The sequence below is a fragment of the Abramis brama genome (genome assembly GCF_963993115.1).
Source record: "Abramis brama genome assembly, chromosome: 17".
NCBI classification, from domain to species: Eukaryota; Metazoa; Chordata; class Actinopteri; order Cypriniformes; family Leuciscidae; genus Abramis; species Abramis brama.
The window spans coordinates 11,836,290-11,861,108 of NC_139979.1; the positions used below are offsets into that span (position 1 = coordinate 11,836,290).

Sequence of the window (24,819 nt, forward strand, 5' to 3'; positions counted from 1 at the left end):
GCTGTCTCATAAATGTCAAAATAAAAGTCCCAATATCTTAACCACCGATACAATAGACCTGCTTTATATAAACCATTTATATTATATTATTTTAAAATACCTTCAAAATAGTTATCTATTCAATTATTTTTCTACTGCATACACGCAGAAAATATGTATATTTTACTGCAGCTTTTTATGGTCTCACTCTCAACTATTTTCATTCCTTTCAACTGATATTATTAAACACTAGTATTAGAGTAATATTGAATATTGCTCATTAAACTAATTTGTTACATACAAAGACAACGTTATAAAAAAAAAAAAGTTTAAACTTTGATTTGATTTAACCTTCCATTCATAATCACATTCTAGGATAAATGGGCTGTACTTTATTGAATAAAATAAAACATCTAAATGAAAATAATCACAAACATCTTACCAAGATTTAATGTACATTTATTCTTACCACGTGGAACATATAGTATAAAGATTTCATAGTGAATAAATGATATTCATTGAGCCAAAAAGGGGAAAAAACAAGGAATTTACATTAAGCTACATAGTCTGAAATACAAATATGCAGAATTCATATCACTGGAGAAAAAAATATCTCAACTGTGTTCTTCATCTAGAGTTATTTTGTTGTACCAGGAGACGAAATTAAAATATTTCAGTTGTTTGCTGCACTATAGAGGAACCGTAGAGGCCAAAAGATGGTTCAGTTTATATACCTAGGGATTTTGATGCAATTAACCCAACTTGAGTGTCCGCTCTTATTCTTCAAGGATAAAAAGGGATAAGAAGCAAGAGTGTGTGTGAGAGAGAGAGAGAGAGAGAGAGAGAGAGAGAGAGAGAGAGAGAGAGAGAGAGAGAGAGAGAGAGAGAGAGAGAGAGAGAGAGAGAGAGAGAGAGAGAGAGAGAGAGAGAGAGAGAGAGAGAGAGAGAGAGAGAGAGAGAGAGAGAATGTACAACATCTTATATACAGTACAGCCTCGGCTGCATCTTAAGTTGAAAACCAGTCCTAGGAGGTGATTTCTTTATAGGGGTCAATTCATACAATCAAGGGTTAAAGAGAAGAGGTCAGGGTGTTGTACGTCCTTGATACTTTGGGGGTTATTCTCCTCACCAGCAAACTAATGGTTTAAAAACTGTTTAAAAACGGAGCTGACTGAGCCAAACATTTTCCCCATGTGGAACAGTGCAGTACGTCTGCAGAATGTTTACAGTTGTGGAGTAATGTACAGAAAATGATAACTCATTTCTGCTGTACACGCATCCAGAAAGTTTGACCGTGTAGCATCAAAATACAACCACCAAACAATGAAGAGTCTACCTGTTAATGTGAACAAGAGCTGTGTATTATTTGCACCCTCTGGGGGAGAACAAAAGAACAATTAACCCCAAAACTCACTGTAAACAAGACAGCAACTTTGGTAAATAGTTTGTTTTTTCAAGCTATTTATTTTATTCATTTATTTGTTTTATTATAAAAAAGTTATTTCACCTCAGACAAGGACACAAAAGTTGGGTCCCTGTCCATGTCATCTAGTTGGCATCAGTGTTACAGTTTGTGTCAGTGTGTTGAGGCTCTGGTTCATGAACCACAGCAAATTCGTGACAACCTTCCCAAAGTGAGACGCAGAGAAAAGGGGGACCAGTGGGTGTAATATGAAAGGGCTTGCATAAATTAAAAAAACAAAACAAGAAACAGTCAATTTTCTCTGCTTTCAATCCCCACTCGCAAATGGGGAGGACAGGCAAGGGGAAGTACGAAAACCAGAGAAGGTGGAGCCATAGCTCCGCACAGCTGTCATGACTGGCCTATCAAAAAGAGTACATCACAGATGACATGGGACACCAATGAGTTCATGAGTGGGGAGACAGAAAGGTCCAGTAGCCGCGATTCATAGAGCGTAAACTCAGAGTGGTTCTCCTCCACCTTAGCGAGGGCAAGCAGAGCCCGAGCAGCCCGCCGCATCATGTCCACACTTGTTGGCTCAAAGTGTGACCCCTGCATGTGCAGTAAGGAACCTTGGCTCTGCTGGAACTGTGTAGCCGCTAAGCTGTCCTCCAAGAAACCCAACAGATTCCCTACACTGGCCTTCTGTACCGCAATGGCACGGGCCGCCAGGCTGTCACCCTGTGCAAGATTGGCCAGCAGCACAACCGCCATCTCCCGACAAACAGGCACCTTTCGCTCTCCAACTAGACGCACAAGGTTCCCAAAGAGCTTCTCTAATCTACTAAAAGGTGGCGTCGCCAGAATTAGGTCCACATTGTTGTCCTGAATGCTGAGCTTACAGAGGGTCTCCAGGACTAGTCTCTGGGGGGACAAGGCGCCATTAAGCCCGAGACTTGGAAAGGGGTCTTGGGCTTCGGCTGAAGGACAAACGGCCCAATGTAGCAAGCCATCCAGCAGAGGCAGGCAGATGCTCTCAGTGTAGACTGAGAAGTCAAGCTGGCCTGAGATGTTGGCAAGAGTGACTAAGCAATTTTCCCGCAGTAGCTCCAGACAGTCCCACCACCATTCGTCTTTCTTGCTACCAAGACTCTCATCCAGCTCTTCTTCTTTTTCGTAGGTTAAAGGTGCCTGCTTTCGCTCTGGATGCAGATGGTGGAGAAGCAACAGGCGGCCCAGCAATAGCAACAGCCCTGGGTGCTTGGACATCTCCGAGTCATTGCCAGGGATGAACGAGAGGCTGCGGACGATGTTGGAGACACAAAGGCAGCGACGGGCAAGGGAATCTTGCCAGTCTGAGAGCGTGACAAGAGGAGCTTCATCCTTGCTGTGTGGCTCATCTTCTAAAATGGCAATGCAGCGCTGACCCTGTAATGATGGGCTTGGAGGTGCTGGCCTAATGTTTTCTGGCGTTGTCGCCTCTGACAATTTTTTTTCTTGATCTTTCTCTAGGTGTGATGTCCCCTCAGAGGCAGTTTCTAAGCAGTCAGCAGGTCTGTCCTCCCTCAAATCTGAAATTCCATTGGTCACTTTCTCAGTTGATGACTCTGGAGAGGCTGCCGGATGACTCTGGAGAGACTGCCGGTCCACTTCTTTTCGGTGCTCTTCACTGGATGAGGGCAGTGAAGGTGCCTGGCTGTCCTTCTGAGCTCCTCTCTTCCTGTCTGGGAACTGGGCAGGTAGATGCTTCCGTTGGTGCAACAGGTCCATCTTGCTTTCAAAGTGGGTCTGGATGTGTTCTGTTGTATCACCGCCACCGATACTCCAGTGCAGAAGGCCACTGTCAAATTCCTGCAATCGGCCAAGCTTATTAGAGCAGTCCACCACAAACGGATCCTTCTTTCGCACAATCTTCAAGGGAAGCTTATCAAACTTGCTAGCCTGTTTAGGCTTCTCTTGAGCCACAGCCAACTCGAGACAAGGTGGCTCCGAAGTCTTGGGTTCTGCAGATGACTCCCCTTCAATCCCATGGCAATCTTCTTTCTTCACAGAGTCATCAAGCATCCTTGGCTTTTCTTCTTGTTTTATCTGGAGCGGTGCTGAATGTTGTTCTTGATGTTTTAACCTGTGCATTTCCTCTCCTTCATCTTCCTCCTCTGTTTCTCCATCTTCCTCCATGCCCTCCACCAATACCTCATCATCCACAGTGTCTTCATCTTTTTTGAGCACGCTGGGATCCAACAGAGCTCTTTGTCCTGGATTACCAACTTCATATTCCCTCAGAATCCCAAAGATCTCAATGAGACAACGGCGGAAATACTCAACGATTAATTCCAGGAAACCAGGGAGCTACAAAAGAAGACATTAATATGTTATTTAGGATGAAAACTTAAGTAATGGAAAATATACTTGTCATTTCCCCAAAACAACTCACCTGTATAAGGTTGAAATTCGAAATACTGTTGTCGTCATATAACAAGATGTTGATGGTGTCTAAAGCCCATGTGCTCTCTGCCAACAGTCCTGATTTAAGGGACATCATGACTCTCCATGCTTCTGGAGTGCCTACAAAAGTTGTATACAGTTATCTTTCCATATCTCACAGGTCTAAGACATATAAATGACCAAAATGTAATTCACTACAACAAATAATGAACTCTTACCAATTTCTTTCATGGTAAGACGCCTGCGCGATTTGAGAACTGGCGGCGTAGCCTCAATTGATCCTGGAGGGAAGGATAGGTCTCTTCTCATCATTGGAGGCTGTACTGAGGGAGGTACAATGTGAGATGCAGGGACTGGAGGTCCCACCTTCTGCATTTTGATATTGCTGGGCATGTAGGGTGATTTGCTGGGGGAAGTCCTACTTTCCATAGGGCGAGGCATGGGCGTGGGGCTTGACACCTGTGGAATGTGATTTTGCATGGTTTGAGGAGACTGGTAGTTGGACTGCAAGGGTCTGCTCATTGGTGGACCTGCGCTACCAGGACCATAAGGGGGCTGTCGTGGCCCAGGCCACTGCCCATCATGATTCATGCGTGGTTCAGACGACATCATGTCTTCAGATCGGTTCATTGTATGGTAGCCAGGTCCCTGGCCAGGACCAGCAGGTGGTCCTTGACGGTTAGGGTAACTGGGGAAGCCCATATCACCTCGGCCCGGCCACATGCCAGCTTGAGGACCGTCAGGACCAGACTGCATTGGACTGCCCATCATTTGAGGTGGCATGGAACCCTGGGAGTTTGGGCCTGTCCCTGCTTGCATCCGATCTCTTCCAAAAGGGAAAGGGAACTGATTCTGAGGACCGGGTGGACGGCGCTCTGAACCAGGGTAAGAACTGTTATACTGGTTAAACATTTCCTGCTGACCACTTGAGGGACCACTAGGGGGAGCCTGTGGTGGTGGCTGTGGCTGCTGAGCATTGTATGGCCCACTGAACATCTCACCGTCATGATGCCGTTTAGCTGGTGGGTAGCTGCCATCACCAGGCCTTTTGTAGTTCTAAATGCAAACAAATTATATAAAATATATGTCAAGACTTTTAGTAAGATTTATTCATTATACTAACGTGAAATAGAAAGATATAAACTCATTCTATTAACTGTTTTCCTACCAACTGTTGTTGCGGGTACATTCCAGGCTGCTGATTCGGATAGGAACCACCAGGAGGCGCACCCTGCCCAGGATACTGATTACTATAGGAATCATGTCTGCACAAGCACCATACGTAAGAGAAATCAGTATAAAAGATATAGCAGATATACAAATACAATCTTCATAAAAACGAATGGAGTGGTCGACTGACCGCTGCTGCTGTGGAGGGTAACGATTCGGTGAGTACATCCCAGATTCAGCATTGGAAGGCATTATATTTGGCTGTGGCACTCCAGGCCCCATGCTGCCATCTGTGCCCATCCCTGACTCTGGTCTACGCAATGCAGGAGAGGTTAGAGTTTATTGCATCATTTACATAGCACAAAAAAAAAGAAAAAAGGATGAGTTTATTTACAAAAAGTAAAGATTTAGTATACCTTCTGTCATAGCCGGGGCCATATGGATACTGGTGCCGCTGGCCCATAGGTATGTTTCCCATTGGGCCTTGTGGTCCCCTGTTGCACTGATCACTGAGACTGCTGTTGGGACCCTGTCCACTAGACATGAACTGTTCTCCAACTAGGACCACAAGCACACAGCTCATTAGACCATGTAGCTAACTATGAACTATAATGCCTCGTAACACCATTATAAAATATGAACTAATATACAAGGTGTACAGGACAAATTATGTTACAGAAATACAACAAACAATACAAACCTTTACGCATACCACTAAAGTGGTCTTTATTGGGTTCATAGGGTCCCATGCGAACAGGCATTTCCGGGGTGCTCATGCCTGACTGGTAGCCAGAGTTTGGGGTCATAGTACTTCTCCGTGAGAAGTCGCTATCAGCAAATGGATCTTGCAAGTTCACACTGCTCCTAAGAAACAGGGCAGGTAAGAAGCGGTTCACAGTCAAATGACACCGGCAGTAGCACAAGACAAACAAACAAAACTCACCTGCCACTTGGAATTGGGGGCATCTGGCTGTGTGGGGTGGAGGCAGGAGTAGGGGGCTTCAAGTCTCCGCTTTCCGCCATGGAGCTGCTGGTGGACTGTGGTGTCTGGGGCCCCTGGAGAGAGCCAGATCCAGCTGTGCCATGCAACAAAAAAGGAGACAAGTTTTGGAATGTTATACTTCCATGTTCTCAATTTACATGCACATCTACTACTACAACATCAATAGTACCACAAAACAAATTCCTGGGCGAGATTAGTGTCAAAAAATGCTCCCGTTTCATAAAGTATTTTTCTCACAAATAATGCGAAGAAATGCTCAGAATCTAATGTTGTAGACTCATACTCTCCAATCTGCAATCATATCTGTTAACATCTAAAAACAAAATGTGTTTTAAGGTTTCATGACGCTTTAAAGGTATAATTTATGACTTCTGCAACCGGTCATTAGTGATAATGCTTAAATACATTAGTTCAAACAAAGAGCTTGGACTGCAACTGCAATATTAATTGATGAACTTATAATGGTGCTGCTTCAATAACAGTAATTTTTTAAACTATAAAAAATTTTGCAAAAAATATATTATACCTTCCTTCCTTCATTTTGGAATAGGGGTTTTGTTGCAGGAGTTTAATTGTTAAGATTTACCTGTACTAGCTTCAATACATGGCATGAGACAAATCCAAGTCACCAGCACTCACCTGGGGAGGGAGGCTGAATTTTGGCCTGGTTCTTTTTGCTATCTCCAGATATAATTTCAGGTGGTGGGTCCTCTCCACGCTCAATCTTACATTCAAAAGCATACAGACATTGGATGTACTGCTTTTTCAGAGAGCTGGCGGCACTGCTGGAGGTCCCCACGTTCAGATTTGTGGCCAGCTCCCTCCATTTTTTGTTCTTATTAACCTGCAATTACAACAATGCCAAAGCATATAAGCAAACACCCTTGAGAGAAAATGAGTTGAGACCTTCAACATTATCAAAATGTGTATGGACAGGCTGTATATACCTGTGTAAGACCTCCAATCTCCTTGACGGACATGTAGAGGCGGAAGAGATCAAGGGGCTTACGTCCCACAGCTGGCAGGTTACTCATGCCCATGGCTTTTTCCTCTATGAAAGCCAAGTAACGGTCTACCCACATCTTTCTTTCTGGCTCTGGGCCTAGCTCATACAACCGAGTGATCTTCTCATTGGTTGTTGTGGAGGAACTTGACTTCTAGAAAGAAGCAGTTTATATGGAAGGAATTACACATGAGGTGCAACAAAGGATGACTGATTTCAGCTGTAAAGATGATTTACTTGCATCTAAATGTTAAGCAAACCTTAGATTTTGATTCTGTCTTGGGTGTACCCTCAACTTTGTTATTTATTTTCTGGGCTTGGTTAAGTTTCCCATCCATAGCAAAATCCGGACCAGGGGACATGCCTAGGAGAGAAACAGATATGTTAACTGTGATTTTAACCTGGCACAAGATTTGACTTTACAACTGAAGTACTTTAATTTTTGCTAGGTTATGTAGTATACAAAAATAAACTTTTATTATTATCTTACCACTAGTGTTGTTAGACATGTTACCACCCATGGGGTAGGGAGAACCCTGAGTGTTCATCATCCCAGGCATGTTGTTTATAGAGGAGCCATACGGAGGTCCTGAGCCCATCATACCAGGACCAGGAGACATATTAGTGTAACCTGGTAGTCTGTGAGGCAAAACGTAACATTTTAATTCAAATAGACTCGACCACCAGTTTGTATTAAAAAAAATGAGGCTAACAAAACAGACATTTAAAATGTAACGGTACATGTTTTTGTCCCGAACCGTCACGGTTCGGTGCATACAGTCAGATGACGAATAAAGTCATAGGCGATCCACACTCCAATACAGGGACACTCCAAGGGGGGCACGTGCAGTAGTTTGCTAACTGCCACAATAGGAAAAAGACCAGAAGAAGAGACTATCTATGCACCAACCCAAAACAAGAGTTCAGATGCCAAAGAAGAGCTTGCTAGTTGCCTATACGTGGAGGTTTTTCTTTTTTGTGACACATTCCAATAATTTCATGGAAAGGAAACCGGGACGGCAGAAAGCGACATCCTGTTTGCTTTATTTTACAAATGCACAATGTTTTGTTGTGTTTTATTGTGAGTGTACCAAAAAAAAAAAAAAAAACACTTTAGTTTCTAATGATGTCTTACTCTTATCTGTATGACCATAAATGACGTAGTATTTTAAGTTGTTTCTGCTGTTATGATGAGTCAAAATCATTTGACATTGTGCTGATTTGTGTCGTGGAAGTCCAGTGATGAAATATGCGTGTCCTGGAAATGGGAAGCCTAAGGTGCTGCTTCACTAGCCGTCTCCTCGTGGAAAGGTGAAGTAGGCTCTTTTTCTCCTTCTCCGCGCAAGTTTTATTTTTCATTATTCTATTTATTTTGTACTTTTATAACACAAGATATGCTTTACAGTTTCATAGCTGATTGTGACTTTGTTTTTTATTAGCCTTACAAAAAAATATGACCCATGCAAGAGTGCATTCTGTTTACTGCTTAGTACTTAAAGTACTAAAAATCTGTTTTTTAAATGTTGTTTATATGTCTATGTAATGTTTTTAATATGCTTTCAGACAAACCATGTACAAATTCATAAGTCAACATCATTGCTGAGTTTTTCCTCCTTAAAAATGTAGTGAACCAAACACAGTCTCAAAAACACGGTTTGAAATCGCTGGTGTTTCTTACGTCACAAACTACTTTGTAGCCAATCACGCCAATGTGTGGACAGGGCTATATCATTAACTATGCTGCAAAGCAGGGGAGTCTCAAGAGAAGCCAGGTTATCCCGATATATTTTTCTGTTGATATGAAAAATTGGATACTTTTAGCAATAGTGTGTGAATTATGTATATGATGTATATTACGACGTTATGATGAACTATATGCCTTTCTCCACTGACGTTCTAAGTTGTTAAAAGCGTTTCTATTTTTAGAAGGCAGCTGTCTGACTCTGAGATGGCGAAAGGGAACATGGTTTGTGTAACGTTAGGACACATTATTAGCCATTTGATAAGGTAGTCAAGCAAAAGGCTAATCATATTAATTACCATTATGTGTCCGGCGTTGTAAAGAGTGATACCATTGTGCAGCATTTACTATGGTAAGTTGAGTAAAGTTACGAGTAAAGCGAGTGGATCTCTGAGCTCGTGTGAGTGAGTGGAGGCAGGGCTAATTTGCATATTGATGGGTTCCGCGTATACTAAATGAAGCAAGATTGTAGTTACATTCAAGCTATTTTAAGGCATGAAGAATTTTTTTTCCACTGGAAAAAAAACGTTTAAATGTGTCATTTGGGTGATCAAAGATGAGTTTTAAGGGATAAAATTATTGACTACAGGGGGACTTTAACACACTAAAGGAGGCTACCTCAGGGGGAACTAAATGCCGCTAGGTGGAACAAACTGTAATTTGTTTGCATTACTGTCTGTACAAAATAAATTAAAAGAAACCTTGCATTGGGGATTTTTTTTTCTTTTTTCTGTTGTACCGAACTCGTATCGAACTGTGACCTCAAAACCGAGGTACGTACCGAATCGTGATTTCTGTGTATCGTTACACACCTAGTACTTGTTAATGATATTGTGAAACTTCAGTTGTATTTCAGTCCTTGCGTACCTGTTGTGTATCGAGTTGGAAGGTCCGTGCTGCATTGCTGCAGCCTCCTGCGGCTTTCTGTTGAGGCCTGGAGGTGGGCACATCCCGGTTCCCACTTGAGGGGGTATGTTGCCCATATTAGGGCCCATACTGGGACTCATGTTGGGGCCCATGTTGGGACCCATGTTGGGGCCAAAAGGGCGTGCACCCATCTGGCCATGAGGCATCCTCCCAGAAGCCATGCCAGCAAACAGTGGCCCTCCTCCTTGCCCAGACATGGGATTTAAGGATCCGCCCATGCCAGGGCCTGGGTAATTGGCATTAGGCATGCCACTGTAACCAGGCTGCCTGGGGTAGCCTGAAGAGGAAGATGGGAAGTTATAAACAATGCTATATAAATAATAGTTTTACAGTGACAGTAAAGCCAGTTAAGTTCCTCAACAAAGCACATTGCTTTAGCCATCTTTTTGTAGAGAAAAATGTATATATTTAATAAGAAATCTAATCCAGGGTTACATTTTCTGCAATGAAACAAAAAGTCTGAAAACCACAATAACAGAATAAGCAGTTTGGCAAATTAAAAGTCAGCACTGGACAAATGTGGTGGGGTCTGGAAGCCTCATTGGTGGACTTCCAGGCCCTTGAGTGCTTTAGCAGCATGTAGCGCTGCTGTAACCCACAGTCACTGTAGCTGCTCAACTGACGTGAGCCATGCTACGTCAACTCCCTTTTTTCACTAATGCTAAAAATAACCACACTGTGATCCACTGGTCGCACAAAGAGAAAAAGAGGGAGAGTGAGAAGGATTTGGAGGGACAGCAAGAAGAGAAAGAAAGACTAAAATAAAAGTCCAATATCTGCACCTCCACTACAATCACTTCTCTTAACATAAGACCCTTTTTAAAATGTGCATTTTTCTTCATTTTTTTAAGATGGTGTGAAATGTTTAGCACTATGCCACATACCTTGTGGTCCATATTGACCACCCTGAGGCCCATAGTTCGCCACAGAGTTGTTCTGCTGATAAGGAACCATTCCAGCATGCACCTGGCCTCCAGATGACTGACGAGGAGACAAAGCAGAGCTAGACTGTGGAGACCCATAGGGTGCCATCTGAGGGTTTCTCTGTATATATCCTGTGCAGACAACAAGATTGATGTATCGATACAATAAATAAAAAGTGAGCATGAAGATGGAAAACGAGTCCTGTCATTGTAAAAGTAGGACTTATACAGACTGAGCTACCTCTCTCTTGGCCCATGCCAGGTTGATTCATCGAAGAGTGCATGATCCCATCAGACTGTCCACTTGAAGGGCGGGGAGGCATCTGGTTCCCTACAAATGAGAAATGCACAAATTGTGAAGAAAAAAAAAGAAAAAAAGAAAAAAGAAGAACCACATTCTACAACTGAGATCAAGACGAAAATATTTAGTGTGACATTAAAACTGGAGAAAAACAGATTGCAAATGAGACTACAAAAATACATTTAATATTTAATTTCGGTAAATATTCCAAATCCTCTGCATGATGACTCAAAGTGGTTTTAACACATTTTAGGATTTCTAAATAATTTAAAGTTTACTGGCTCTACCTGGCATCGTGGCAGGAGACAGAGGCCCAGAGCGAGATGCTGAGGCGCTGGCAGGCGAGCCCACCGGGGGAGAAGTGTGGGGGGAGAAGGGTGACTGTGCTGGATTGCTCTGTTCTCCTTGACTGCTAGATACTCCAGATGTGCTGACTCCAGGACTCAGAGCACCCTCCGTACCAGTAGGTAGGTCATCGATAGAACCGGATAGGTCCTAAGCAAATAAAACCGTAAAGGTCAGAAAATCAGAAACTAAAGCAGCGATGGAAGAAATTATCTGTTGCTACTTCCGTTACATGTTGTGATGTACATACGAGTAAAACAGATTATTGAAAAAGAAAAAGAAAAAAGTAGTGAGGGGACTTGGTTCTGTCGAATAGTTTTTGATTGGATGGAGGCAGATATGAATGCAAGCTTGCAGTCGATCGTAAGAAAGGGGCGAGATTAAGCGCACTAAATGATTGGAGAAGTCTGGCATGTGTCACCAGAGAGAGGTCTGTCATTTCACCGGAAGATCAAGTTATGATATTTAACAAAAAAAAAGCATGCATAGATGAATCCTTCACAGTAAGATCAATGGCATGCATTTATAAAATGTATAGGGTAAATTTCCATTTCATGCCAACTTCAAAATCACTGCTTATTAATATTTAAATTCCCTTCGGAAGACAAAACAAAATGTAAGAGTACAACAAACAAACAAACCAGACTCTGTCAGGACTTCAAAATTGAAGCTGCCAGCTGACTCAAACAATTCTTCACATCATTATCTTCAGCTTTCACAGATTTTTAAAGAATAATCGCTAAAAAAATAAATCCACATTCAGCAGCACAAGAACATATTGCAGCCTCTGGATAAGTTGTGTTGCTTAATTGTTAGCACAAGGCAAGATATAGTACAAACACTGTACTGAAAATGAGCCCAAGGACTCACAAAAACAAAAAAGAATCTTAAATCAGCAGCACAATAGCCAATTTAATTGTACAACAAAACGTTTCGTCTTCTTTAGAATAAATCTCCCAGTGGCAGCTTCTTCCACTCTGCAACAATGAACTCTGGCACACATTTTTTCTCTCTCTGGGACACACACACACTCTCAAGTGCTCTCGTACACATACAATCACACAGCCACAGGCTGCTGGCCTTATTTATCTCATCTGAAAAAAAAAAAAAAGTGAGATCACAGCGTCCCTGAGGTTGCCATGGCTACGGTGGTCGGCTGCACGTGTGCTGAGTCAGCGCAGCTGGGTGTCTCTCCATGTGTCCTTTTCAGACACAGTCTCACAGGTCATAACACACTCAAATGCAATTATATCTCAGCGACAGAGGCAGAATTCACAAGGAAAGTAGATAAAAGGTACAGAGAACCTATGGCATATATTTTCGTGAAAGACCACATGAAGTTCTCCATTTAGGAACAATCTCAAAGGTCCAACATAATCACTCCTGAGATAAAGGTGCAGCTGAGGCTGAATTATGTTCACATCTTCAAGCTAATTACCTTGAAATAAAAGTCAACATAAAATAGAACGCTTTTGACTGAAACAACTTGATTGTGCATTTGTGAATCCGCCAAATTCACAATGCATCTTTAAATGCGTCTGGACGCAGTCAACAGCCTGTGTGAAATGAAAGTGTCAGACTCACTGGTAGGCTGGAGGGTCTGCCCTGCATGTCCTCTGTGCTGCTCTTCGATGCCAGAGGCGGGCCGGAGGTTGGAGCGCTGGACTGGGAGCTAAAAGACTCCTGGGAAATCTCCTGTTGGGGAAAAAGTCATCCCAGGTCAGTCGATATAGGCATTTAGGACAGTGGACGCATGCATAGATGCTTTTGCTTACAGATGTTATGGGTGCGTTTAGGTCAGTCTCAATGTTAATATTTCAAGTTTCTGTTTTTGTACTTAAGAATAACCAGTTACAATACTACTTTTATTACCGTATAAGTCTGTGAATGCTGTGGCACTGTGAAATGAAATGCATTCCAGATTTTAAAATAAATGCAAAATCCGTCATCCAATTTAGTTCAAACACACAAAGTGAATATTAAACATGCAATTCACATCCCACCTTTACATAGTAAATAAACATAGTAAATAGGTTGACAAAACATCATTCAGTGTAGAAAACATGTGTTTACACTTGTTATTGGCAGATACATTGTCAACACTTTACAATAAGGTTACATTTGTTAATGCATTGTGTATAAACTAACAACCATTTTCATGTTTTTTTTTACAGCATTTCTTAATCATTCTTAATTCATGTACGTTCATAATACATTATTATTAAAAAATATAGACTAAAATTCAAAGATTTCTTTTTTCAACATTTTTGAAAGTAGTCTCTTATGTTCACCAAGGCTGCATTTGTCTTATCAAAAATACAGTAAAAGCAGTAATATCGTGAAATGTTTTTTACAATTTAAAGAACTGTTTTCTATTTTAATATTTTAAAATGTAATTTATTTCTGTGATGAAAAAGCTGAAGACTGGAGTAATGGCTGCTGAAAATTCAGAGTCCTTTCATTTTCATCCACCACTTGGAAAAAAAAGCAGAAAGCTTAAGTTACCTGAGGAGGAGGCGGAAATCGCTGATACGGTGATTGTTGTTGCTGCTGCTGCTGCTGTTGTTGTGGGGGATTCTGGGAGTATGACGTGGGCTGTCCCTGCGGCATCTGTCCGTGTCCCGCGGGCTGCTGAGAAGCAGGTGTTGGCGTCTGCGGTGGCTGCTGTGATGGTGGTGGTGGTTGCGGCTGCTGCTGCTGCTGCTGCTGGGGACCTTGGCCGGGCGGGTAGCTGGGCTGGGGCTGGGGCTGGGGCTGGGATGCAGGAGGGGCCTGGGAGCTCCCCTGCTGTGAGGGCTGGGACTGAGGCACCTGTTGCTGTGGATAGGGAGACTGGCTAGACTGGGATGCTGCTGAGGACTGAGAATACGGGGAGTGGGACTGGGACGGGCCCGGCGATGGGCCAGGCATTTGCCCCTGAGGCTGCTGGGGCATGTGGGGTTGTTGGTAAGGAGGGCCAGTCTGTACATGCGGGCCAGATGACTGGGGTGCATGAGGTTGCTGTGAATAAGGTGCCTGACTTCCTGGTTGCCCGGGGGAAGGCTGGGGGTATGACGACTGCTGCTGCCCGGAGTGAGGCCCCTGACCATGCTGGCCATAATAAGGCTGCTGCCCCTGCTGCACGTAACCCCCTGGTCCCTGCTGTCCGTATGATGGCATCTGCGAAAACAAGTAGGATGGCACTAAAGATCATTACACTCATGGCATTTCCTACACTGATTTAAATCATGCGGGTAAATGGACAAAAAAGAAACTTCTTTTCACATGCAATAGACAAGGTTCCCACTTCTTCTGACAAATGAATTTGCAACACTGACACTTTTATTCCTGTTAATTACTGTAAAGCTGCTTTGAAGCAATCTGTAGTGTATTAAGCGCTATAAAAGTAAACTTGACTTGAATTTCCATGACTTTTCCAGTCGTTCTTGATTAAAGGATTAAAAGATTTGAATTGCTACTTAAAAAATAATAATAATAATGTACAAATGTCATCAGTGAGGCCAAAAATGTCCTTAGATTTGAATGTAGCAAAACAGAGAATAGCTCAAAATGTTTTAACACACAGCATAAGAAAAATGGATATTTCCACATCAGAAATTTCCATGACTCTACCAGGCCTAGAAATCACAATATTTAAATTCCCTGATATTGTTAATATGAGTTTAAATGGACAAATATCAACACAGGGACAGAGTTTATTGCTAAAGTAACAAGATCAGATGGTTTTATTTATAACCTGTACATAATGAGCCCAACATGTTATCCTTCATATTCCCTAAATAATAAGAAATTGATAAAAATGTAGCTTTTTTACCAGAAAGTGTGACCTTGTCTGGCATCACATTTGTAATAATTTATTAAGGCTAGGAATGGCCAGAGATGTCCCACCTGGGATACAATATGCTACATATGGCTATTTTTGTCATGTTTTGTAACACCAAAAACCAGCCCTAGAATTAAACCATTTTAATTCAAATTAAGAACATAATGATTCTTAATCTTAGTCTTCTTTTCCTCACAAGAGCATGGATTCTAGGAGTTAAACATTTAGTTTGGTGCTGCTAAACTAACTTTAGAAGCTTAAAAATCCTGCTAAAGTACAAAAAAAAATTACATAGATACCAGTACATCGAAATCACAATTGAAGAACACTGCAAAATAATCCAGTATTTCCCCCAACATAAATGTTTTTATCCAAATGAGCGAGTGCATTGCAGTGTTACAAAATACGCATTATTAGTTACAACGTTTCCAGAATATTGTCATTTAATAACAAGAGTGCAGCACATAAAGCAAAAAACAGTATCAATGGGGGGGGAAAAAAACAGTATAAATGCCGTAACATGCGCCATCCCTGAAAGCCAAGTCAAAGTGTGAACCCTTAAAACACTGAGAAAGAGCAATGACCTGTTGGCCGTACTGCACACGTCCTTGCATGCCCATAGGGTATCTCTGAGGGCCAGGGGGCCCATAGCCCTGGCCTGGGTAAGCAGGGCCCTGCTGGGGCCCTGAAGGAGGCCCTTGATGGGGCTGCTGGGAGTAAGGCCCACCTGACCCATATGGCTGACCGCGCATTTTCCCCATTTGATCCATGGAGCCTGGAGTCTGTGGAACGAGAGTGACAAAGAGGTTTTGAGCAAAGGAAACTCAGATAATGACAGAAAAGCATAAACTGAGTTTTACACAAAGACATCTACAAAGCCTTCAAAAACTCAAGGACACATTTTCCAAAACCATAAAATCTAACTATTATACTGTGCTACTGCACTCCCACACTGGAGAATTTGATTTTAAAAAGCCAGGGTGGAAATGAAAGAATAGCAAGGACAGAATAAAAATGCAAGAAACCACAAGAGAAGAAGAGAGAGAAGAGAACAGCCAGAGGGGGAAACGATAGTGGAAAAAGGAGAAGGAAAATGAGAGACAGCAAATAACCCTCTGCTGCCGATTCCCACGGTTATTAACCTGACCGTTACCTTGCTCAGTCTTAGTTAAGGAAGTCAACAGTGCTATATATAACTCATTTCAAATGGAGGGCAGTCTGCCGAATATTTAATACATCCCAGCTGTAGCTCTGCTTGAGCCGCGGCCAAGCCAGCTTTTCCTTTTTTCGGAAAAAAGACGGCAATCTTGGCACCGAATGAATGACACAGGGCTTAATGACATGAGTGGAGAAGTCCAGCTTGACTTGCAATGAGATGAGTGCTGTTGCATAGTCCAAAATGAGGGGTCATGTAAATATTGGAGTTGGAATAGCAGTCATGTTTTTGTAAACTAGCAAATATTGGGAACAAAACAACTGCACAAACATGGATGAAATAGGGCTGGCCAATATATCGAGTTTATAGAATATATATTGATATATCGTACAAACGACATAGGATGAGACAATACAGTTTATATCGATATACAGTAGTATTATGTTAAAAGCGTATCTGAAAAAGTGCGGAGGACACGCAGTGAGCTGCTGTGGGGAAAGTGCATAATCCAATTTGTCCCAAACATGAGACATGCTTGATGTTAAGGCTTCAAAATAACTCATAAGATATAGTTAACGCGGCTTGCCCCATCAGATGCTCTGACACATACGTTGTATTGACACACATTGAACGATGTTTTGAATAGCTTTATACCAGTGGTTCTCAACTCGTACTTGGCCATGGGACCCATATTTTTCCATGGTCATCAAGCCATATATATATATATGGAAAACATGGAAACAACAGTTACCATGATGAATTGAACCGTTAATGTAACATGGAAACTGCTCCTGATGAATAGAATGAACATCATACCTGCATGCAAATCCTTCTCAGCTAACACACACGACGTACCAGTAACGTGATTTATTGGTATTTTATAGTATTTATTTATACTTTTTTTCCGTGACTTACTAATTTACAACGTAACCACATTGCATGCTTGTAGTTTATTTTGTGCTTTATAGGCTATATTTCCTGACAGGACAGGAAAGTCAGTTTTTCTGAGGTGAGATACTTTTTATTTTAGCGTACACTTAAGTCCTATTGTGCTGGGTTCTCTGAAGCAGTCGTGATCCGCCTCTCACAACGTAACATACTTCAAACACACCTCTTAAGCAAGCAGAATAATGTAAGTGAACTTTATTTGTAATTGTGGCATCCGTAATCGTAATTAGAAATTCGATTAATTGTGCAGCCCTACCTACATGGTTACATTAAATCGGTTTTCATAGAATTCAATACGAACATCATTGTGCAGGATGTGAAATCATTTTTTTTTTTTAATACAGAATTTATCCAAACAGAAAGAGAAAATACTGAGATATATAGCCTACTGTAGGCTATATCACTATTCAGCAAAAAAAAAAAAGAAAGAAAAAAAGGATGAACTACAGGATGCCCTAGGATGAACAACAAAATACAGCCAGTTTCCAACATCCATTCCTTCTGAATGCAAAACATGGCAGTACGTTAATAATAATCTGACTGATTCAAACATCGCTGCCTAACACTTAATGCAAAAAAATAATTAATTTAATTAATAACATCCTTATGACTTAACATTAGTGGTCAACGATCCTGTTCTCTTCCAGGGGGAAAATAAAAGCCTTGTTGCATTCAATTATAGTACTTCATACTAGTAATAGACTTACTCACACTTCAACAAACTCAATCACATCAGACTGTTTTTTCTATCATAATTCTCCCTGTACATTCACAAAACAAAAATGTGAATCTATCCAACATGAAAAATTAAATCCTGAAGGTCAGCTTAATACATGATTACAAAGCAGCCAAATAAATACTCCTCACCTACACAATATTTGTTACAGTACACAATATAAAGTATGAAATACAGTTCAAAGTTTGGGGTAAATAAGACCGTTTTTATTATTATTCAGCAAGGATGCATTAAATTTCTCAAGAGTGACAGTAAAGGCATGTATAATTTTATAAAAGACTTCTAAATGCTAAATTATGTTCTGGTTTCCACAAAAATATTAAGCAGCACAAATAGTTTCAACATTGATAATGCATTTTTCTTGAGTACCAAATTTTAGAATGATTTCTGAAGGATCATGTGACTGAAGACTGGAGTAATGATGCTGAAAATTCAGCTTTGCCTTCACAGGAATAAAGGACATCAAATATATTAAAATAGGTGATTAAATAAATTTAGCCTTGGTGAGCATGAGACTTCTTTCAAAAACATTTTTTTTAACAATATTATTTACCCCAAACTTTTGAACAGTAGTGCACCATATTACAGCATGTAAAACATATGGCTGGGTGACAGATTGAATATAAACAATAAAATTAAGCAAATGTGTGTATTATGGCGATGGTTTTAATGAGCTTTTTAATTGGCCATTAAGTTTCCTAAAGAGTAGAGTCAAACAGATTCATGATCCCCTTTTTAACTCCAAGGATGAAAGTTATGAAAGATATTTTAAACAAGTCTCTGACACTTTAAACGTATGCATAAAACATCATCAAATGGCTGAAAAAAAAATAAAAATAAAAAAAAAAATCAAGATATAGCCTACCATGACAGGTGTAGCTATAATTGCCAAGATCCTGTCATACATTACGTTTTTAAAATTTCAACATTTATTTTAATCATGCCACTGGTACGATTATGACACTATATTAAGTACAGGTGATGATAATTACGATAATAAAATATACTCAAGTCCATTAGGCAACAGATCAATCATTGTAATGTGTTTTTTTTTGGCATAATTACATTTTAGCTTCCTTTTAGAAGATAGGTGAGCATAACCATAAGTGTAGTTGCACACATTCATATTACATTTGAATCTCACACTGATATCACAAAGCCCTTCTTTTCATCTTGTATCCAATGACCCAAAACATAAAAACAAACACTGATTTGGGTTTCACAAAGTCAAATGACGAAGTACAAATGACGCATTTATGCCTATGCTGACAATAAAGCGCTATTGTGACAAATTTGAAATGCATATGTTGATATAAAGTGTTAAATGTCTGATGGAAACAAATTGACAACCGTAAAATTCAGTGAACACCTTTAAAATACCCTTTGTTTAGTCTTATTTTTAATTTTGCTTTTAAACACATAGCCTAATTTCTTCTAGCGAATTCAAGTCAGATCTTGTAAAAATGGATGGAACAATCTGTTTGTAGATTCACAGATGACCACTGACTCAAACATGACCAACGCTTAAACATCATCACTGAACGACACAACATGAAAAATAAATAGACAAGAAAGTACACTGTGTTGTACACAGCGAAACCTCATCTAGGATGCATGTCTAATATCCAAGAGGCTTGTTTTGAATTTAGCTTTGAACAAACCTTGAAAGGTCTACGGCTGTAAACGCTCTAAAGTGTGAAATGACTGAGGGCAAGCTGCTCGACAGTTTCCAGTGTCCGAACGGAAAAAATAAAATAAATAAAAGCAGCACATGGCTAATCTGCATAAGATAAAGTGAGGGCTCCCTTGGCAGGAGAGGCTGCTGGACGGGCGCTGTGATTGGCCACGCGGGGATGGGGTGGACACTAGAAGACTTACAGATCGACTGAAGCTGCAGTAAGCATAACTCTGCTTGAGATTCAATAAGGCCAGTATAGAGTCAGAGTTCAAAGCTACAGCAAAATTAATCAAGCAAAAATAATCAAGTTCTGTACAAATTCTAAATGACCTACACTACTGTTCAAAAGATTTTATAATTAATGCTTTTAGTCTGCATTAAACTGATTAAAAGTGAGTGACAGTACTTTTAACATTTTTGGCAAAAAAATCTATTTCATATAAATGCTGCTCTATAAAAGAATCCTAAAAAAAGTAGCAGTTTCCACAAAAATATTAAGCAAAATAACTTTGATAATTATAAGAAATGTTTCATGAGCAGCAATCAGCATATTAGAATGATTTCTGAAGAATCATACCATACTGAAGACTGCAGTAATGATGCTGAAAATTCAGCTTTGCGTCACAAGAATAAGTTACATTTTAAAAGATATAATATTATAATATATCAAATAAATGCATTACAGACATATTTCAAAAACCTTTCTTTTAAATACCAACCCTAAACTTTGTGAACGATATGTATGATCTGGGTTTTAGTTAGTGTGGTTAGATGGTTTGAAATCTAATCAACAGATTTTTCATCATGATACCGGAAATATTTTTGGCCCATTTAAAGATGCTGTGGAAATTGAGGACCAAACCCTCAAACAGCTTCTTTGGCAGTAACTTAAACTCACAGATCATACTTCACTTTGACAAGAAGTCTTGTCTTATAAACTGATATTTTCCAAGAAAAAAAGTGAGCAAACCCATAGAGATCCAAATCTAGTTAACAAAAAGCATGGATAAAGGACATTCATAAAAAAGGCCCATTGATTTTGGTATTTTTTCACAGGTACTTCACAATATCATAATATTACTTCTGATTAATTTTCTTCGATGAAGAAAATTAAGAAACTGAGCAAAAAGAAAAACTTGCAAATCACCAAGTTTCAACCCCCTTATCAGATGCACAGTTTGCACAGCGACAAAACTGAAGCACATGTAGCCTCAACTTAGCATTAGAAACTAAGTTAATTGTGGTAAACAGATGTAGTTCAACCTTGAAATTGCACTTAAAAGTGTTTGGACATATCCAAGACAAACAATCATGATAGGGACCACATGAACAAGAATTTAGCATGCAGTGAATGACCAGACAGGAAATAGTGCACAGCATCATACTGTAAACAACTGGCATGAATTAAAGAGTTCAAAAAGGGTTTCTAGCTCAATATCTAACAGGCTAGAGAAATAAGTCACAGGCTATTCAAGTGTCTTCAATAATCAAAACTGCACTAAAGCTTCCCAGTCGATGAGTGGCAAAGTTTGAATTACAATTTTTGCTGTTACTGACATTTTAAAATTCAAGTTGTGAAAAAATATATTGGTCTAGTGCACCATCACAACAGATACAAGCAACAAGATTTGCAAAAATTAGAAATTAATTACTATTTATATTATCTTTTCCCATACATGAAATATTAATAAGGATAACTGACATGAATCCTTTATATAAATGCATTTTATACGCATATTTTACACACGCATCATATAAGTTGTATAAAAGTTTATAAAATATTAACTGACAACATGCTGTTAAAAGTATCAGTGTCTGAATACAACCCTCAATTATTAAATTAATAAACTCCTACTTCCCAACATGTATAATTCACCCTAAATATACGCATCTCATTAATTTCACATATACATTACATGACTGAAAGAGTGAGGGAGGTGAGGAACATGAACTAATCAGCAAGTGTTTCTGTTACATCATATGCAATTATAAATGGCCAAGAGCACAGGATGCAGAGCCAATCAGATCTCAGCGAGCATGTCAACCCAAGACCAACTGTCTCCTGCCTTTGACAGGAGGATTTTACCTCCACAATTCAAATCCCACTGCAAACCAATCTGCACTTACTCAAATCACTGGGCTTGTGTTTACAAGCTGCGCGCATAGAGACCGACATTCAGTTGGAGTCCACGCTTCAAAACTAAAGCTTTTCCTCGTCAAATGTACTAGTAACGTCATTTTAAAGTGCGTTTAAATACATTTTAGTCCAAAATAAGGTTAATTAGTCTGTTTTTCTCGACCATAGACGCGTGACACGCACGTATCGGTTTACACAACACGGGTTTTTCCACATGAAATATCCGCTGATTTTATGTTAATAGCTCTCCTAATTAACATCAGAACTGACAAACAATACACCAATCGGATACATCTTACATATTAGGTAAATATACAGAAGAATAAAGCATATAAAACACAGAAAGGCCTAAGAGGGAAAAGCTAAATGCGTTTAAGCCTCCTTGATGGAGAAGTAGCTTGCGCTAAATAGGCATTTTCAACCGGAGATCTACCTTCAACTCATCCAATAATAGCCAACCGTTTTCGTCTCACAACACACGTCCAGCCACGAACCTAGTGGATTTTCATAAGTTTCGTTATTTAAACTAAAAATAAAGAGTTAAATGATGAGCTGCTATGGAAAACCAAGGAGGCAGCCATTTTATAGAGTCTCTTGCTTAGACAATAGCAAGCACAGTGCGTTTCAACCACTCATATGACTTGAGCAAAGCCAGAGAGATGCAGTTTTACAAGGCATTAGGGTTGTAATTTTACCTGATTTCTACCCAGGGGCTGGCCGGTACTTCCAGGACTCATGGGTGGCGGGTGATGGGTCCTTTGTTGCCAACCCGGATGGCCCCCACCGTACTGCCCGCTGCTGCTGCCTAACGTTATATCTGCTGGTCCCTTAACACCGTCCTGGCTGTTGAAGTCGCTCGGTGGGTAATTCGGGTAGCCCCGGCCACCGCTCGGGGAGGTGAGGAGCTGGTTGAGAGTCGGGGTGGATGTTGGCTGCGGGTTTCCCATGCTATACCGCTGATTGCTGTAAGATGCAGCCGCTGCTGGCTGCTGCTGTTGCTTGGCTGACTGCCCCCCTACCGCCTGAGCTTGAGGAGCGCTGCGCGGAGAGTTCATGCCGTAGCTCTGGCCCGGGTACGGGCTCCGGTTCCCGAACGGACTGTAGTTGTTGTACTGGTGGTTCGGGAAGCTGTGATCATGGGAGTTGGGTTGATATGAGTCCATCATGCTGCTCGACAGCGCGCCTGGCCCCGCTGCAGCTGCCATGCCAGGGCTTTGTTGTCCGCCATGTTGATGAAAAGGGGCCCGTCCGTAGTGCTGCGCGTAGCTATAGGAAGCTGGCTGAAACCCGGGCGCGTGATGGTGTACCATCCCGGGGTGGTTGTTCCCCTCCGGTCCGGTGGTCTCATTTTGATTATTGTTCACCCTCGACGGATTCCCGTTGCCGTTCTTCATCTCCGACTCCCCTCCTCCCCCAGCATTTCCCACATCGGCCCGGTCCTGCAGTTCCCCGCGAGCCGGAGATCCGCTGTTCAGTCCCGGTTCCTTATTTTCCTGCTGCTTCTCCCCCGGTACCGACTCCTCCTTTGGGTCTCGATCCGGTTTTTTCAGCTCGGAAGGCGGGCTGGTGTTGAGAGAGGTAGCGCTGGCGACCTGAGCGGCCATGATCCCCCCCCCTCTCCCTCTCGGCGAGTCGGTCACAATCAAACGCGAAACATTGAATGTAAATACAATAGTTTTACAACAATTTACCCGTGTCCCGACTCATCCCCACCCCTTACGCCGGACCGAATCCGGACTCCACCGTCGGCCCCGTTTTTTAGACTCTCTCTCACCGAGTTCCCGGGAAATGAAATTTAACCGACACGGAATTTGTGGGGGTTCTGTTGCAGAAGTAGACTACAGCCGAGGAACGGATCACACCAGCACGAGGCTCACTTAGATACAGCCATTTTACCGAGGTGCGCTGAGACCAGTAAAATATGGCTCGGACTCACGTCGGAGTGCGGAATGGATTCGGAGAAGGGGGGCTGGTGGGGAGGGAGGGAGGGGGGTGTTAAATTGACGTTGCATAACGGCAAGGTTGAAAACGGCTCCTAGAACAGATTTTGGTGGGAAAACCGTGGCTGTTAGTGAACTGAATGTAACCATATAATCAGGCATTACCATGGCATTGGTTGTATGCATTCTCCCCATGAAGTAAGCTTGTCTTACTGGTTTTCTCTAGTAATTACCAAAGTCTGCAGAGTGACACACTCGAAAGAGAAAATGCTTCCCATATCTTTTGAGGTTGTCAAAGACTGTGTGTCTTGTATTTTGGCACAAAAACATGAAAAAACCTATGCAAGATAAATGTAAATACACTCCAATTCAATTCACATTTATTTGTATAGCGCACAATACATATCGTTTCAAAGCAGCTTTACAGAAAATGTGTGTCTACATTACATTTTTGTCCAATTAATGGATTTCAGAAATGTACATAATTACACGGTTAGCTAACAATGTATTAATTTAAGACAGAAATTTAATTAATGAATACATGTTTTTAACAAAATTATTAGGATACATAGAAAATAATAATTTAATACATAGGTTAATCATTTCCATATTGTAGGGCCTATACAGTACATGTTAATGTTTATACATTTAATTTATCAGTACATTTCATTATTATTTTATATAAAAAAACTATTTTGGTTTTCACTTGATGCAAAAGAAAGGCCTATAAGAGTCCTGAAGTCAAACCGGTTAAGAAACTGTTTTAGGGGGTTGTGCTGATTGAAATGCGTTAGGAAAGTAAGAGAAGGGAGGGTTGGTGGTGGGTTGAGCTAGTCTGCAAGCAGGAAGTGAAAATGAAAAATGAGAGGGAGGGAGAGAGTACGAGTAAAGAAGAAAATCAGATAAACCACACAAAGTGGTTGAAAGGCAGAATACATTATCATCAGAAAATAAGCCAATCTATTTATACTGTGGTTCAGTTTGGTATCTAAAAAGAGATAGAGAGAGGATCTCTGGGGAAAATATCTTTTTAGGAGAGAATAACACACCGTCTCTCGTTCTCTGCTCTCCCCACCCCCTCTCTCCCTGCCTGCCTCTCACTCGAGCTGAAGCTTTGCTGCTTGCAAAAGCAGCACAACTCTGCTTTGGTATCTCAGTATGG

The 24,819-nt window shown here is 41.0% G+C and overlaps 1 protein-coding gene across 3 annotated transcripts; it reads right to left on the reverse strand.

Moving 5' to 3' along the window:
- Positions 1-422: 422 nt before the first annotated feature.
- arid1aa (AT-rich interaction domain 1Aa) lies at positions 423-23,633 on the reverse strand. Of its 3 annotated transcripts, none has more exons than XM_084087962.1 (20): positions 22,413-23,633; positions 15,647-15,844; positions 13,745-14,398; positions 12,824-12,934; positions 11,182-11,389; positions 10,835-10,924; positions 10,555-10,725; positions 9,611-9,947; positions 7,493-7,641; positions 7,263-7,366; positions 6,947-7,156; positions 6,639-6,843; positions 5,940-6,072; positions 5,697-5,854; positions 5,413-5,554; positions 5,187-5,309; positions 4,995-5,091; positions 4,045-4,882; positions 3,816-3,946; positions 423-3,730 (listed from the first exon to the last, which is right to left on the reverse strand). In XM_084087962.1, the coding sequence occupies exons 1-20, from the start codon at positions 23,319-23,321 to the stop codon at positions 1,793-1,795; spliced, it is 6,906 nt and encodes a 2,301-aa protein (XP_083944088.1). In that variant the 5' UTR covers positions 23,322-23,633; the 3' UTR covers positions 423-1,792. The 3 variants fall into 3 exon arrangements, with proteins under 3 accessions (XP_083944088.1, XP_083944087.1, XP_083944089.1); XM_084087961.1 differs by having other exon boundaries at positions 5,697-5,860; XM_084087963.1 differs by lacking the exon at positions 15,647-15,844 and having other exon boundaries at positions 5,697-5,860; positions 22,413-23,464.
- Positions 23,634-24,819: the final 1,186 nt, after the last annotated feature.